The sequence below is a fragment of the Erpetoichthys calabaricus genome, chromosome 12 (genome assembly GCF_900747795.2).
Source record: "Erpetoichthys calabaricus chromosome 12, fErpCal1.3, whole genome shotgun sequence".
NCBI lineage: Eukaryota > Metazoa > Chordata > Cladistia > Polypteriformes > Polypteridae > Erpetoichthys > Erpetoichthys calabaricus.
The window spans coordinates 9,377,868-9,396,417 of record NC_041405.2 but is presented as its reverse complement, the minus strand read 5'-3'; the positions used below and the strand labels follow the sequence as shown (position 1 = coordinate 9,396,417).

Below are 18,550 nucleotides of genomic sequence, written 5' to 3'. Positions count from 1 at the left end.
GGGTGGCATGTTGATTAAATCTGAAAGTCAGAATTTCACTGTACTCTCTGTTATCTGTCAACAAGATGTGAAATTAGCAGAGACGGATTCAACACAGCAACGGACATAAATAATATAAAAAGGACAAATGACATCAGGCGTAATTAGCTGAAGGTGTCAATCTCGTTCCCACATGCTAGCCAAAGACAAACACTGTCTTTCTATATGCAGACACTTCTACCCATCGCATAAAATACACACGGTACACTTGCACCACACCTATCCGGAGATATGAAGCAGCACACCTCTAACGCAACATCGGCTGTATGTGATAACCACACGCTGAAAAGCCTGTCTGCATCTGCGACTTCTCACTTGGGGGCAAATCATCTAACAAAAGCCTACTGCAACGCAAACTGACCAGGAAACGCCAGTCATCTTGGTTTTAGATCAGATCTTTAGAGAAAAATGTGCTGACCTCCAGGCTAAGTGGTAGAAATGGAGTGCAAGCAAAGAGATTAACGAAAGAAGAACAAATAAGAGCTTAACGGAGACTTACTCCTCAGTGCCATAACAGCAATGGCGATGCTTGCCGCAAACAGGAGGCACACGGGAAAGAAAATAGCAGCTGACAATGGCAGGCATCTGCATCGCTTGTCTATAAAATAAAACAAAATACAAAAAAAGTTAAATGTGTGCAACAGATGTAACAAATGATGAACAAAAATAAGGTTTATAAAGGCACTGGTAAGGTAACATGACATGATGAACATGGCTGGAACGTCAGCTCACTCTGACTGGGGTGATACACTGTGCTTTTTGAGTCACTCAAGCCTGAAAGCTCTTCTTTACACAAAGAGTTGATGGGAATGTGGGACAAACTACCGAGACATGGAGTTGAAGTAGAAACCATGAGAATCTCTAAGAAGAATCTGGAATGAGATCTCGGGATAGCTTAGCTATTAGCTAAATAAACAGGCTTGTTGGATTGAATGGTCTCCACATGTTTGTCAAATTTGTTACGTTCTTATCTTCCGTGATTGTAGACTCAAGAAAAATGATGCCTTTCCAAAAGATTCCAATATGCAAGCTTTCGAGGTAACTCAGGCCCCTTCTTCAGGCGAGATAGAATGATAACACGTACAACACCCAAGTACTACATGCTTGTAGAGAAAAGTCATCATCAAGCCATTTTATTAGCCTCGGGTTAGGGTCATGGTAGGGTTGGCAGGTTCCTTAAAAAACACCTTAAAAAGAGTAAATCTGCCCAAAAAAACTAAAAACCAATGCCGAAAAGCAGGAGAGGTGTCGGTGCTACAGGGTTAAGTAAATACCAACAATGCCCAGGGGGTTTTCCCCTCAGAGATATTTCAGAGTGGTAGAGTGGGTATACACCATAGCACAACTTGGTTCTCGTGGAGAGTTAACAATGGTAAAGAACATAAACAAGGTGCAGGATGGATGAAAAATATGATAAAATGAGGTGGAGGGAAATGAAAAAATAGCTCAAAATACAGTGTTGTGTTTAGAAAATTAGCCCAAAAACCCACAAAAACTCATTTTTTTTCCCTGCAGATGACAATCAAAAATAGACCAGTTGGGCACAAAAACCACAAACCTGGCAACACTCGGCCGCTGGCACCAGAACACATGTAGTCTTGCACTGTCACTCAGTACACACGGGACTCTTCACTTCTTATGGTCTGTTATTGAAGGTTCTAGTACACCCACAGAGAATCTTATTTATGTTCACATCAGCCCACAAACTTCACATCGGGTCACTACTTATAAGTGAGGCTTCATCAGCAAATGGCTAAGATAGAAACAGTTCTAAAAATGTATTCTTTTAGATGTTTTACAGTATTACCTAGTTAAAAATGTAATTTAGTAAAAGTAAATATCTTAGAAAATCATGAGATAAAATTTAAAAAGTAGACTTATACTCAGGTATAAGTACAATTCAGCTCCTATAAAAGAAAAAATTCTAAATTAGATAGATAGATAGCATAGGTTGAAAGATATCAGTATAAAGACAGACAGACAGACAGACAGACAGACAGACAGACAGACAGACAGACAGACAGATAGATAGATAGATAGATAGATAGATAGATAGATAGATAGATAGATAGATAGATAGATAGATAGAAGAATATCATTATTAGCCAGCTGAGTACGTAAGTGTACCTCTAATGTCGTACCTTTCTTCTATGATAAATAGAAGAATAGATAGATAGATACTTTATTAATCCCCAAGGGGAAATTCACATACTCCAGCAGCAGCATACTGATAAAAACAAAATTAATTAAAGAGTGATAAAAACACAGTGCAAGCTAAAAAGTGTAAGGTAGAGACTGCCAGGCAGGTATAACAGACAATAACTTTAATAATGATCTTAAGGTTTACCCCCCCGGGTGGAACTGAAGAGTCGCATAGTGTGGCGGAGGAACGATCTCCTCAGTCTGTCAGTGGAGCAGGACGGTGACAGCAGTCTGTCGCTGAAGCTGCTCCTCTGTCTGGAGATGATCCTGTTTAGTGGATGCAGTGGATTCTCCATGATTGACAGGCGTCTGCTCAGCGCCCATCGCTCTGCCACGGATGTCAGACTGTCCAGCTCCATGTCAACAATAGAGCCCACCTTCCTCACCAGCTTGTCCAGGCGTAAGGCGTCCTCCTTCTTTATGCTGCCTCCCCAGCACACCACTGCATAGAAGAGGGCGCTCGCCACAACCGTCTGATAGAACATCTGCAGCTTCTTATTGCAGATGTTGAAGGATGCCAGCCTTCTAAGGAAGTATAGTCGGCTCTGTCCTCTCTTGCACAGAGCATCAGCATTGGCAGTCCAGTCCAATTTATCATCCAGCTGCACTCCCAGGTATTTATAGGTCTGTACCCTCTGCACACAGTCACCTCTGATGATCACGGGGTCCATGAGGGGTCTGGGCCTCCTAAAATCCACCACCAGCTCCTTGGTTTTGCTGGTGTTCAGGTGTAGGTGGTTTGAGTCGCACCATTTAACAAAGTCCTTGATTAGGTCCCTATACTCCTCCTCCTTCCCACTCCTGATGCAGCCCATGATAGCAGTGTCGTCAGCGAACTTTTGCACGTGGCAGGACTCCGAGTTGTATTGGAAGTCTGATGTATATAGGCTGAACAGGACTGGAGAAAGTACAGTCCCCTGCGGCGCTCCTGTGTTGCTGACCACAATGTCAGACCTGCAGTTCCTGAGACGCACATACTGAGGTCTGTCTTTAAGATAGTCCACAATCCATGATACCAGGTATGAATCTACTCCCATCTCTGTCAGCTTGTCTCTAAGGAGCAGAGGTTGGATGGTGTTGAAGGCGCCAGAGAAGTCCAGAAACATAATTCTTACAGAACCACTGCCTCTGTCCAAGTGGGAGAGTGATTAGTAAATATTCATGATGTGCCAAGGAAAGCATAAACAAGATAGACATAGCGATACAATAGATTTTAATTATTAAAATGCACATTAATGACATACACACACTTACAGATAGAAACAATGCACTGTGTATGGCAATTCAGTTTCAAACTCCGATTATGATATACACCCCTAATAAATGCTTGTGATGCAAGTAATCCAAATTATATTATATTATTTTTAATTATATGATCATGACATGATCATTTGAGACAGCAATGTGTTTGGTGATGAGAAAAGCTTACAGTTTTGCAATTAAAGTGCAGTAGCAGACATATGAAATGAAAACGGTACTGACACCCAAATGGCAAGATAATTTGCAGAGCACCAGAATTCAATCCATGCAAAACTTTAGACACTCAAGTTTGGCCAAACATAACTTAAAACAATGGTACTTTTTGAAGGTATTAATGTACTGTTACGATTTATTTAATGAACAACAACAACAACACCAAAAAAAACAGAGTAGATTAGATTAGATAAACTTTACTAACCCCAAGGGTACTGGGGCGCTGTACCATGTTAGAGCCATTATGAATGTAGTGACAAGTCAAGCAAAATGACCCCTTTTATTGGCTAACTAAAAAGATTACAATATGCAAGCTTTTGAGGCAACTCAGGCCCCTTCTTCAGGCAAAGATGTAGCCCAGTGGTTCTCAATCTGTGGGGCGCGCCCCGAAGTAACAAAAAGGGGGCGCGAATGTTGTCATATGTGGCCTAATTTCGCTATTCGTAGGGAAATTTTAAACTTGTAGCGGTGTATCGGCAGCAAAAAAAAAACTGGAATTAATTTTATTAAGATTTCAAAAAAACGTTAGGGGGGCGCGATTAAAACTGTTATGAAAACTCGGGTCGCAAATACTTAAAGGTTGAGAAATGCAGATGTCGCCTGCCAGAAGAAGGGGCCTGAGTTGCCTCGAAAGCCTGCATATTGTAATGCATAAAATGCTCAAATGCATAAAATGGCAGAAACATAAAAAACAAGGATACAGACTCACAGGACAAATACTACAGCTAATCAATCAGTTGATAAATAAATAAACAAATAAATAAATAAATACTGTGTAGATATTTCAAAGTGAATTTAGCATCAGGAGGAAGCATTGAATTGCCAGATAGCAGTGGGCAGAAAAGACCCACCTAGAGGCACTTCTTAGCACACCGTGGTGGGATGAGCCTGTGGTTACAATTGGTCCAAGACTGCTCCTCCTAGAGGAGATGGAGCAGATTTTTCATAATGGCATCCAATTCTGCCATCATCATCTATTCCACAAGAGATTTCCCGTGTGTCCAGCGCTAGCCCTGTGATGGCACAGGCTTTCCTGATAGGTGTGTTCAGGTATTTTTGCTTCTTTTGTGGTCAGTTTGCTTCCCCAGGAGACCACACTGGCTAAGATAGACTGGTAGGACATTTCTAGCAGCTTACTGCATATGTCATTCATACAGCACTCTCCTTAGGAAGTCCAGTCTGCTCTGGCCCTGCTTGTACAGCACCACTATATTGTCAGACCAGTTCACTTTACTGTTTATGTGAACCCCCAGGTACTGGCAGCTCTGCACCAATGTCCAGATGGTGATTGGTCTGCAGAGACTGAGATGTTCTGAAACCACTCAAAGTTTCTTGTGCCCATAACTGCTATAACAGATTCACACCCGTATCTAACAGCTGGTGAGTTGTTCTTTTCTTCACATACGGTTCCCTTTTCTCTAAAAAAAATTTTAGTAGTTGTAGAGTTTAACTTTAAATTCATCTGTCCACAGCACTTATATCCAACATGTAGATGTTGCTTTTTGGTGATGAAATTGCAGTGTGAACCATCAGGGGGCATTTCAGCACCCCAAACTCCAGACACAACACCACAAACCCCTATACACACTCCACAACTCCAGCAACCTTCTCCACTAATCTCAGATGAGATATGTCCAACTCTGACTCCCTGCGTGAAACAGAACAGCTTCCTTCATCCCGGACCCAGGAGTACTTCTTTTGGTATCATTTTGCATCCAGGAAGCACTTCTGGGTCAGGTGGAACCTCCCTGTGACAAGAGATCTTGCCTCCAGCAGCTCCTCCCAGCAGGATCTGAGGAACCCAACCCAGCTGCCCATCAAAACTACATCTCCTAAGCCCTGTGGGTGTCGAAACAAGAGATATGATCTCTCCACCCAGTGTACTGGGGAAGCACATGAGTCATGTCCATCCATTATAATGGAGTCCCAACTGGGAAAGGTACCACTAGCCAACCTGCTCGGGATGCCTGCCCATCCACATCATTCCATGAAAAAGGCCAACCAGCTAGGTAAGGAACCATCCATCCCACCTGGGAGGCCAGCCAGCACACGTTGTTGATTACAGCAGGTACGTTTTCTCCTCTGATTGCTTTCCCATGAAGACCATGTCCATGTATAAACAACAGCTACATTAGGGCAGTGTACCGCAACTCCTTCCTCAGGTCCCTTATGGTCATTTTGGGGGTTTTTGCTTCACCTTCCTGATGTTTTCTCCCTTAGCTTTCTTGGCCTTCCAGATCTTCTCTTGAATTTTACCAAAATTTGGAATGCCACAGCGAAGAATCTGAACATTTATAGGAATGAGAGATTCCAGTTTTTATTCATAATTAATCAAATCCTTTCTGAAACGTGTTTCACTTTGCCTTTATGGGTTGCTGGCTGTAGATTCATGTGCATAATAATAATAACAGTAATAATAATAATAATAATTCTTTACCTTTATATAGCACTTTTCTAACTACTCAAAGCATTTCACACAGCGAGTAGGGAGCCACTTCAACCTTCACCAATGTGTAGCACCCACCTGGATGATGCAATGGCAGCCATTTTTGCACACATGAGTTATTAGGTGGTGAAGTGGTGAGATGGTTAGCCAGTTGAAGACAGAGGATGATTAGGGGGTCAGAATGACTAGGCTGAGATGGGCAGGACATCAGGATGCACTCTACTCTTTACGAAGGATGCCCAGAGATCTTTAATGACCACAGAGAGTCAGGACCTCGATTTTATGTCTCATCCAATGGACGACACCATTTTTACAGCACAGTGTCTTCGTCGCTGCACTGGGGCTTTGGGATTCACATTCACACCGGAGGGTGGGCACCCCCTGCTGGTCTCAACAACCCCACCTCCAGTAGCAACCCAAGCTTTTTCTGGTTGTTCTGCCATCCAAGTATTGGCCGTACCTGAACACGCTTAGTTTCAGGTGGAAGACGTCCTCTGAAGTGCTTGTAGTTTAAATCTTCAACATAATAAAGAGTGCAGAAAGTGAAGAGGTCTGAATGCTTTCTAAATCCATTGTAGTCTTATTTTAGTTGGCCATTGTGAAGTTCACATTTTCAACATGGCCAACCAATTGTACGTTTGTGACGATCCACCTTGGAAAAGTTGTATCATTACTATGTAACGCTCTTTTTTAAAAAAGTTTGAAAAGCACAGTTCTCTACATGATTTACTCAAGCACATTGACGAGTATCAATGTCATTCATTACTTCACGCCACTGGTAGATGAATGCGTTGCAAAAGTACCGAGCAGGACATTTTTTTGCAGACAAGGCAAAAACTTATTAGATTTTGTTGCACTGTAAGATTGTGGTTTTCCTTGGGGTTGAGCAAAGAAGCCGAGAGGGGCTGTCATTCCCCCTTTAATACAGTAAAGCAGCTCTGACATTAAACAAATTCAGTCGACTTCCTGCTCGCACCTCTTGTTTTAGTCAGCACTGATGTGATTTTATTGCCATATGCGTGAAATAAGACGAAACCTAAAGCTGAGCCTGGTGTCTCGTAAAAAGTCTGGAAAGGTCGTTCCTACCAGAGGTGAAACCAAAAAAAGATCAAAAGATGGGGAAAGTGATGTCAAGAAATTCTCTCCATCCATTTTCTGAAACTGCTTATCCTGAGCCTAGTGGTGGGGATGCTGGAGCCAATCCGACCAAGACAGGAATAATCCCGGCATGAGGTGCCAGTCCATTGCAGAGTCGCCAGAATTAATTTTTATCTACCATCAGATTTTCTTTCTCTACTCTTTTTTCAACTGCCCGTGTTCTCGTATTAATAAACACATTGTTATTTAGAAATTAAATAACAACATGCAGAAATAATTTGCACATCTTACAAGTGTGGAAAGAAATGCAACACCAGTTCTGTCTTTATACCACGTGCAAGTATTTTTAATATATGGGCAATGTTACACATCCAGTCATTGCCACTCAGACCAAGTGAACCGCTCTTGTGGTTTCGCATGTTCAAGCCAGAAGTCAAACATGTAAGAAGGCTGGAACTGATGCAATGATTCTGGTGTGTGATTAAACTAAGCCATGAGTAACATAATGGAAACCGATGCACTATTTATAATCTGCCAAAGGACAACTCGCTCCTTGGCGGTCATCAGCTGCCCATAAGTCTGCAAAAGTAGCACAGGTTTGGAATAGATTGACTTGTGCCCACTCGGTTATGCCTTTTTTAAGTAGATGGCCTCAAATGAGTGACTGCATGGAACATAACTGAGCTCAGCCTTTCCTGTTCGTACCCAATGGAACTGAGAGATTTCTATAGAGCAAGATAAAGGGGGTCAAAGTCAGACCCTGCATGACCTCTTTCTTAATTTACAGTGCTCACTAATCACTGCTGCTCATAGAGCAGGCGTCACTTGTCTTCATTTTAATTGACTCTTTTGGAAAGATTCACTACACTCATACAGCACCCAAATAACAACAACAATCTGAATCCTATTATGTGCCTGTAGATTAACTGGCCTGTTCCTGCTGTCATTTTACAGTCAAATTAATGTAAAACCTGCTTTTCCATACACTATTTTCTCATTTTTATATAGCTTTAATACTAAATTGTTTTCCAAAAATTAAAAACTGAAGATATGGGCTCTAACCCATAAAAACATTTTTACAGCTCAAAGGTTGAACTTTGATGGCTCATGAGACTTGAAGGAGATTCTCATTTAAGAATCGACCTTGTCACAGATGTTTCTTCTAAATTACCTTAGAAGATACAGCTTTAGATACCACAGGGTTGTGTGCTCAGCCCAGCACTCTTCACGTTATTTACGCACGATTGCTCTGCCATCCATGCCACAAATGTGGTTGTGAAGTTTGCGGATGATATGACCGTGGTGAGTCTCATATCAGGCAATGATAAGACTCACTACAGTGAGGAGGTACAACACCTAGCACTATGGTGCTCAGCCAACAACCTCATCTTGAACGCCAGCAAGACCAAAGAGGTCATTGTGGACTATAGGAGGTCCAGTAGACCAGAACATGCTCCTATAGTCATACATGAGGAGGCTGTAATGTGTGTGGACAATATCAAGTTCTTGGGTATCCACATCACATCGGATCTGACCTGGTCTTTGAACACATCTCACCTGGTAAAGAAGGCCCAACAAAGACTCTTCTTCCTCAGGAAGATGAGATGTGCTGGATTCTCCCCTCGGCCGCTCATAAACTTCTACAGATCCGCTATAGAAAGCGTTCTCTGTCACAGTATGATAGTGTGGTACGGCAGCTGCACAGGACAGGAAGGACTTGGCGCGGGTGGTGAGAACAGCACAGGGGATTGCTGGGAAGTCCTCTCCTAGATCTGGACTCTGTATATGCTGGAAGGGTGCAGAAGAGGGCCAAATGTATAGCTGCAGATCTCACCCATCCGGGAAATGGACTGTTTCTACCACTGCCTTCGGGAAAGTGGTACAGAAACATAAAAATACGTACCAGCAGACTGAAAGACAGCTTTTTCCCTAAAGCTGTGAAGTCCATCTGTCCCTGCTAATACACACACATATGTCTACCCCTAACCTGCCCCCTGTAGACATGAACACACACTTACCCTCATAATCAAACACACACACTCGTATTCCTCCCCTGCAGACCCACACACACAGATCACTGGTTTCTGCAGGCGTACTACCTCAGGAAAAGTCTGGACTTGATGATGTTTTAATGCTGCTGTCTTTTATACTGTTTATTTAATTATTCATAGTTTATTGTGTATTTAAGTATTCTGCCTTGAAGCCGAGTCCTACCAAAAAAAATTTCGTAAAGAATAAAGAATTCTATCTATCTAAAGGAGACACGAGATACGACCGAGGTAAAAGGAGTCAAAAGTGGGAATTTGGTTTGAAAATTTACATTTTTTATAGCTTTAATTCTAAATTGTGTCCCAAAAATTAAAAAATGAAGACAGGGGCTCTAACCCATAAAAACATTTTTACACCTCAAAGGTTGAACTCTGATGGCACACGAGACTTGAATGAGATTCTTATTTATGTTTCACATAAGAATCGACCTTGTCACAAACGTTTCTCCTAAAGTTCCTTAGAAGAAGATACAGCTTTAGATACAAAGGAGACACGAGATATGACTGAGGTAAAAGGAGTCAAAATGAGAATTTGGTTTGAAAAGCGTGTTACATTTTGTGAGATCTCTTAGTAAGTCTTGTTTTAATCTCTTTCAAGGCTCCATATTTTTCACTTATTATTGGACGGATTCCTTTATCTAAGGGGACTTACAACATTTGAAATGCAATCGGTCACATTCCTTTTGTTCTTCCAACTGGAGCACTCCTGTGATCACACAATGGTGTCAGTAGTGGGATTAGGGGTTTCAGTTCCAGAGTCTTCACCACTGAACCACACCGCCTGCCTTTCCTTCTAGAAAGAGTGTGATCTAACAGGAATACAGTAATATAAATTAGAGCAACTAATAGTATTATTCAGAAGCAAGGACTACAGTTTTGTAATCCTAGTGAAGTGTTTTATTAACACCAACAACTGTCTGCACATTTCACCATCCATTACTGAACACACAATGCAAATACTTTCAAATTGCTAAAAAAAAAACTGTCACGGCACAACTTGGAAGATCTGAGCCGACTGTGTGACTCAAGGAGAGACCCTCATGAAAATCCTGGGGGATTTTGTCTCAAGAGAAGCATCTGAGGAGTGTGAGACTAAAGACAACATCTCCATTTTGTTTTTTTCTGATCTCACTGTTTGTTGAGAAGAAACCTAAAAGAGACATTGAGGAGATCTCCTTTTTCTTTTGGGAAATGCTAAACAGAAGCCGCGATTACTGTAACATTGCCACTTGTGCAGTCGTTAGAAGGGAACGGCTTAAATAACAACAGCATTTCAGAACAAATCACACGGCGCAAACCGAAGATACAGAATATTAAATATTTTTTAGGTTTCTATAAAAGGTATTGTTTCACTCTGTAATGACACAATTAAATGCTAATTCCGTACTATGCTTAATTAAAATTAGAATTCCTATTAAAAGTAGGTGTTTGCTTGAACTAAAAAAAAACGTACCCACTGCGGCCCACCATGTATTGAGTTCAGTAGCCAAATGGAAGGAGGTCTGTGGAATCTTAGAGATGTTTGTTTGATTTATGTTGTGTTTGTGGAAGTTCATATTTTGTTCACCAGCTTCCATTCTGATATAACATAACAATAAATTCTCAAACCTATTAAATATGACAGTGGGGTCATGGAGGGCCAGAGCATAGCCAAGCAGTGGTGACCACAAGACAGGAATCAACCCTCGTGCCTGTCCATACTGCAGAAAAACTGCATATGTAAAAACTTTAAATGGGAGTTGTTTTGCTTTTATTTAGAAAGAAATCGGGAATGGTCTCCCCTCGATTTTCTCGTATACTCAGATATGGAGATTTAAGGAGTAAACCACAAGACAATGATTATATTTTATATTATGTACATTAAAGAACCATCAACAACAAATCAATTCAAATCTCTCTCAAAATATAAAATCCAATGTCTGTTTGTATGTCTGTCCGCTTTTCACGAGAGAACTTCTTAACAGATTTAGATCTTTTTTTTTTCTACAACTTGCTTGAACATTCTGGTTGATTTCGCAACTTCTCTCAATGTGCTAAGTGTCATAGTTTGCTTGCAGGAGATATATATTCTCGCTAATCCGAGGCAAAGGCTGCGGGCCGAGGGAAGAGGGAAACGTGACGTCAGGAGTAAGGAGCCGGGCAGGGACCTCCTCATTCACGCGCCAGCCTCCATTCGACTCGGTCTACCTCTGGCCACGTTTTGGAGCGCACCTTACCTCCACTTAGCTAGTGATACCTGTTTGCTTATTGATTTTTAAAGTTTGTCCTGTTTCACTACTAATTCAATATTCAGGGTGGAGCGGTGGGGGCCAGCTAGTTAATAATACTGTATATTGAGCAATTATTATAAAAGTTGAATAAATCGGACTGCATGAATAAAAGATAAAGGACCACTTCCAGTTAGCTGAAATAGCCCAAAAGTTGCTAGAAATCTACGTTTTGTACCTAATACTTGTATTGTGAATACAAATACAATATTGTGAACCCTCAGACACCAGGTAAAAGTCCAATAATGAATTTATTATTATATTAATCTGCACAAAGCACCTACACTCCACAATACTCAATAATCACTAATAAATCAATACATTAATCAATAAACAATTCCTAATCCTCCACTCCCAGCAGCTCAGTCACCCTTCCTCCCAACTTGGCTCACTGCTGGGATCTCCCACAGTCCTTTTAAACTCCTTGACCCGGAAGTGCTTCTGTCCCTCAGTCCACGTGACTTCCTGGCACTTCTGGGTCAGATCAAAACTCTTCTTTTCTTCAGCCCGGAAGTACATCATTTCTTCAGCTCCCGTGACTGCGAAGTACTTCCAGGCTATACAGAAAGTACCACTCCCTGTTCTTCCCTGTAGCGTCCCCTGGTGGCCCCCACGGTATCCAGCAGGGCTATGAATTAAAATTCCAAGGTCCATGATGCCCTGCTGGAATTCGGGGCACCTCCATGTTGCAGGGAGGGCTCCATCTGGAGGCTTGGGGGTATTGGCCGGGATAAACTGCCGGCCATATATCACAGTATGCAAAATTTGGTTGACCTAAGTGGAAGTGTACTGAAGTTATCGTGTTTACACACACACACATATAATTCCAAAAATGGTATTTTCGGACTCAGGGAGGTCTAAAACGTCGAGATTCATTAAAAATCTCAAAATGGAATTTTTGGACGATTACTTTGTATACGAGAAAGTAAAAAATCTGCTAATCGGTTCAGCAAAATTAAATTGATAACATTTCTTAAGGCAGTGGTTCTCAATCTGTGGGGTGGGTCCCCCTAGGGGGGGCGTGAAGTAACAAAAAGGGGGGTGCGAAGATGTGAAAAAAAGAAAACAAGAATTAAAAATATGAAAAAATACATCTATTGAAACCAAAACAAATTAACTTAAACTACATTCTAATACAAAAAAATATAGTATAGAGTTATATAAATATCGATAAAAGTTGAGTAGGTATAATAAAATATGCATCTATGATATATCATTAATTAAAAAAGAACAAATTGGTATTAGTGGGCTCCTTTGAAAAAAACGTTAAGGGGTGGTGGGGGGGGAGGGGGGGCAATTAAAACTGTTATGAAAACTCTGATCGCAAATACTTAAAGGTTGAGAAATGCTGTCTTAAAGTAAGCTAAATAACTGTAAAAAGACATTTTCTGATAAGTAAATAATTCTTACAATGAGGAAGACAAGATTTTATGTCAGGATATAAATACTTTTCCACTTGCTTAAATTTCATTTTTTTTACAGTGCATTGTAGTGCCCCGTCACCCACAAGGGTCACTTATTTAGGGACATTAAACCAGATTGTCCTGAGGAGAAGCAGGCAGACCCGGGGAGAACATGCAAACTCCACACACACACACACATGCAATGCACAAAACTAAACAGAAAAAAAAAGACTTCAGCAAACAAATCTACCAATGAGGTCAGCAAAATTTACTTGGCATGATTTCTTAGAATAAGCGAAATAATCTTAAATACAAATTTCTTGATAAGTTGATAACTTGCACAATAGGGATCTCATTTTTTGCAGTGCACAGGATTTAAACACGGGGCAGTGCTAACCATTAGTGCGCTGTCCCCCTCCAAAGCTAACGTCTCGGGTGCAAATGTCCCACCACTATGGTGAATGCTCAGTGTTTTTATAGAGACTTCACGGGGTCACTTGGGAGTTTTAAAAAAAATCTACCTGAGTGCATAAATGCCAATGCTTTTTGAGAGAAACGTTGAAGGCAGACAGCAACAACATGGATATCGAGGAGGACTCCCTCAGACTGGGGCCACGCCAGGCGGTGGGCAGCAAGGGGGTGCCAACCTGATTCTCGTAAAAAGAGTGAAATGGAGAGCCTCAGCTGGGCTACGCTACGCTACTGCAACTACAGCCGAAAAAGTTTAAATAGAAGACCATCAGAGGTGTTTTATAGGTTTATACTTGAAAAGGGTTAAGGGTGGATCATCAGAGATATTCTGTGGATGTCTATTCTTTTTTAATGAACTGAATTTAATTTTTTTTTATCTAGATGTGTCAATCATTTACTGTTTTTTTGCTTCTTCATTACTGTTAGGGTGCCAATCAGGGTATTAAAAAGGAAAATAATTTCTTACCAGATGTTTGAAAAGTTAACATGATACAAGGATAGTATTAGGAATTTGCTTCACTGGTGCATGTTGTCGGGTTCATTTTCTTAATATTTGGACCTTTTTAACAAATGGCCCCTCTTTCATCTTCTTTTTTTATTTTTAATCTTTTATTGACTTTTTTAAAAACATAACATTCTGCACAAAACTTAACACAACTAAATTCAAATCACGCCACCCATGAGAAAGAGAGGAAGGCCAACAGCCCGAGTAAAACTATTGAGAGGAGTAAAGAGAGAAAGGAGTTTTTTCCCCCAATTTAAATGCTTATTCTAAAATTTTATTGATTAGACCATGCCAGGTATTAAAAAAAGTTTTGAACAGATCCCCTATGTGAGAAAAAGATTTTTTTCCAGGTTCAAACAGTATATAACCTCAGCTGCCCATCAGTGGGTAACCCTCTTTAATCTTCATTCTGGGCCCTTGGTGAGGTGCACACCTCTGCTCTCCCAGTATCCAAATGAGTTTCTCTGCAGGTCATCCCAAATATCAAAGCCACAGAAATTAAATAAGTGCAGATACCCTGAATGAGATGGGTGCCCACCTACTGAAGGGTGAGGAAAACCCCTTGGTTTTCCTGTGAGACCCTTGGATGGATTGAGTCAGGGGACTGTACACTGAAGAATTAAGCTGTTTATTTTTTGCCCTTTCAGTTTGACTCAGACCACTTCTTTGGACAAATGTGAATACTGGGTCACTCATTTCAGAAGAACTGAGTAAACACAAACCAGTGATTTTAATGCACTGATTTGTTCATTAGGAGAAAGAAAGAAAGAAAACAGAAAGCTAACACATCATTTTACAAACAGAAATCAAATTAGGACAAATGGGACTCAAAGTGCGGGGACTGTGATATCAGCGCGTTTAACATATTTCAGGACGCCCACTATAAAGGAACCTACTGAGTGTGCCTGAAGAATGTCTTCCTCATAATGGAGTGAAGGATGACACTAATGTCAGAGTTCTGATGCTGCCACAGTCTTTATGGACTCTGCACGTTCTCCTCAGGTTGGCGTACGTTTTCTCCGCGTACTTTGTGACAGGCTGACTGCCAAATTGAAAATGTGCTGGAGTGAGTGATGGACTGGAGCCCCATCTGTGGTTTGACCATCCAGTAACTACATATTGGAATAAACCAGTGGTTCAGAGACACCCACCCGTATGGCTGCTGGCTTTTAGTTCCAGTTGATCTCTTTGAAATTGCAGCACAACAAATCCGCGCTCAAAACATATTTACAAAACATTTACAAATCTACTCTCTCTGTATAAAATCCTAAGCCTAAAAGTGCAACGATTTTATGTCACGTTTTAAATCGGGCTTATTTTAAAACCTACATACATATGTTTGGTATCATTCTTTTTGGAATTTATCGAACTTTAATGTGATGTTGTTAGATTTTCAGATTCTTATTCAGTTTTTAAATTATAAACTAAGATATCAAGAAAGTCGTGGTTTTTATTTTTGATCGAGTAAACTTTCTTTCACAGGAACAAACTATTTGAAAAAAAATGATCTATTCATAACACCAATGTTTGTATTTTGGTGAGTTAGTTATCTGAAGGTTGAGTTACGATGACCCATTGCACACTTTAGTGATTTTTCCTGCTATTTTTTAAAAAAAGTTTTTTTATCTATAAGAATGTCAGTTAAAATGAACGGATCATTTATTTAGTCTCTCATCGAGCATAGTGAACCTCAGTGTAACGGGAATACTCCAATCGGTAAGAGAGTAATTATTTTATTCTCATTTCATGATTTTTACTCCGTTAAATAATAATTAATTTTTCTTTTACATATTTATATAATTTTGTGATTTTAACTCCAATAAATAATAATTTTTCTTTTCTACATTTACAGATTTTACTAATATTCTGACCATAACTGGAGATTGTGCGCCAAAGGTATCTATAACTTCAAATGCTTAACTCTGTTCCTGTTCTCCTTTTAATATGCCTTTATTCTGTGCTGTTTGCTCCATTAATGATATTCTAGTAATGACAATTAACAACAAGCTGAGCATACACCCGGGCTGATGACGGGGAACGATGAATGGGTGTGGCGACTTGAGCGTCAGACTCATTAAAACACTCACTAATAAATAATGAATTAAATAACCAGAACAAAAGGAAAAGTCATCATGATAATCACGAAAATAATAAAAACCTGCTTACGAGAAACAATGTAACATGCATAAATGCCTTCGATATACTTTTTTGTAATTTGAAAACCGAGAAACGAGTGAGTATCATCTTATTTAATTTCGGCTTGGAGATCAATTAAAAACAGAAGCTGGTGGGACCAAAAACTTGCAGCCACATGAGAGGACTGAGTTTGATCATTAACAGGGTTAGGGTTAGGGTTAGGGGGAGGATGGAGGATCTTGCCTTGTGGCTGTGCATAGGTACACTGACCCTTTTATTTAGAATTTAAATATAATAAGGTTCACTTATTATTCACTTATTATTATTATTCACTTATTATCGGGAATCCTACCCCACTATCTTTCATTTACTCTGTTGGGAAAAAATGTATTAAGCTGCTCTACCAATTCCTTCTTCATTTTAAATCGTGCTGTTTTATTCCAATACTTCTCGTGTAATAAACCGAACATAACATGATTGTGATTCTGTTGTATAAAAATGCTGATATAGTACTGTTTGGTTTGACTCGAGTCTCTAACAATCTGAGATGTTGGATAAACCGATGTTGTCTCACCAATTTATAACAATTTACACTCACTCAGCACACTGGATACCATAAATACAGTTTTGAGAATTTAGTGTGAAATTCTGGAAAATGGTAATTCTATTTTACACCTCTCATTCCAAATTATTATTTTTTTTATTCTGAAATGGAATAATCCAAGCAAATTTATTTTGCTTTGTTATAGTACCAGAGGCGTGTACTGATTTGTCTCTCAGTTCTTATTTCTTCTATACTGTATGCCGTAATAAGTCTAAAATTACTTAAGGGTTCCAATATTTCTTGTAATTTCCCAAAACGTGTGTAAATACCCCTTAAGATCTGTTGTGCCTGGTTTGAGAATATTACTACTATTGGGATAATATCTGTCTGTCCCTTATCATCCCTGTTTGTGATTGTTCTATCCTGAAAGCTATTTCACCCTCTTGTCCTACCATTCTATCCCCTTCCTCCAGTACCCGCCTGAATTGATTCAGTCCCCCAAACTCATTAACAGGGTTAGGGTTAGTGGAAGATGACAGTCCCGTAGGACCAAGGCACCAGCACACTCCTCCAGAACAATTTTTAAATTATTTTGCATTCCAACCCACTATTAAAATCACCCCCCAATATAAATAAATACTCCCCATTATAATTATCCCTGTACTAAAACAATAAATAGGTTTTCCAACAGAGTCTTAAAAGGTAAATATACAGGCCTAAAAGAAGGTTATAATAAATATTTAAAATACCCACCCCTTAAACAGACCTAGCTATACACCCATAAATATACTTTCTAAAAAAAACTAAAATGTTATTATAATAGGAATAAAATAGGAGGGAATAATTGTTATTTAAAAGGTATTTCAATAAATAAATAAATATAAAACTGGTCCATGTATATGTGTCCACACAGGATACACATTTTTAACTTGAGGGACTGAACCTATTTAAGATTAGGGTTAAAATCTGAGCTCAAAAAAGGGAAAACTTAACATTAGGGCTACTAAAGTGTTAGGTTTAGAGTTACGGTTAGGTGTTAGGGTAGGCTACGAAGGCTACACCTGGGCACTCTGGCCCCCCCATTTAATTTTTTAAATATTTCTGGTAATGAGAATATATATATATATATATATATATATAAAGACTATAGAGCTAAATTTAGAAAAAAAAAAAAAATTTTACATCCTGGAGATTTGCCCAATCCTAACTCTGTTCCTTGACCAGTAATCCAGGAAAATCAATACTGGTGGATTGGGGTTCAAAGTTTAATCTTGATGTTGGCTTTCATCGGAAATAAGAGGGCGCAGCAACCCCCAATTCGAGTTTCTTTTCTATTATAAGGGTCCACTAACAGTATTAAATTATTGTTTGTCATATCTCTGAGGCTAGGGATCTGCACTAGCAATCAGAAGATTGCTGGTTTGAATCCCGTAAATGACAATAGGGACTCTGCTCTGTTGGGCTCTTGATCAAGGCCCTTAACCTGCAATTGATGAGCTCTTTGAGTAGTGAGAAAAGCGCTATATAAATGGAAAGAATTATTATTATTAATTATTAACAGGGGATGAGCCTTGCAACCCCACTCCAGAACTGAGCATACAAAATCAAAAAAAGATTCACAACCAGCAACATCTGACGTCGCTTGACATTCATTTTTTTTGTGCGTTAAGCCTATTAATGAACATGAAAGCAAGTTTTATAATTAAAAATATACAGATGAAACACTACATCTAACATTTTATTATTCATAAGTATAAAAAATTAGGTTTTATTATTATTATTATTAATAATATGGGTTGCAGTAGCTATAGCCGCTGCCTCACAGAACTGGCACCCCTGACTTTGAATTCTGTGACCACTTGGGCGTTGTCTTTTCTGGAGTCTGCACAAGTTTTTACCTCCCACATCCCCAAAGACA

At 39.8% G+C, this 18,550-nt stretch overlaps 1 protein-coding gene across 1 annotated transcript in view; it reads right to left on the bottom strand.

Moving 5' to 3' along the window:
• LOC114661819 (killer cell lectin-like receptor subfamily G member 1) overlaps positions 1-18,550 on the bottom strand; it is a 39,456-nt gene that overhangs the window by 15,679 nt on the left and 5,227 nt on the right. Inside the window, exon 2 of the mRNA XM_051934629.1 lies at positions 539-637. Coding sequence (XP_051790589.1) covers positions 539-637 — 99 coding nt within the window. The remainder of the gene's footprint in view (positions 1-538; positions 638-18,550) is intronic.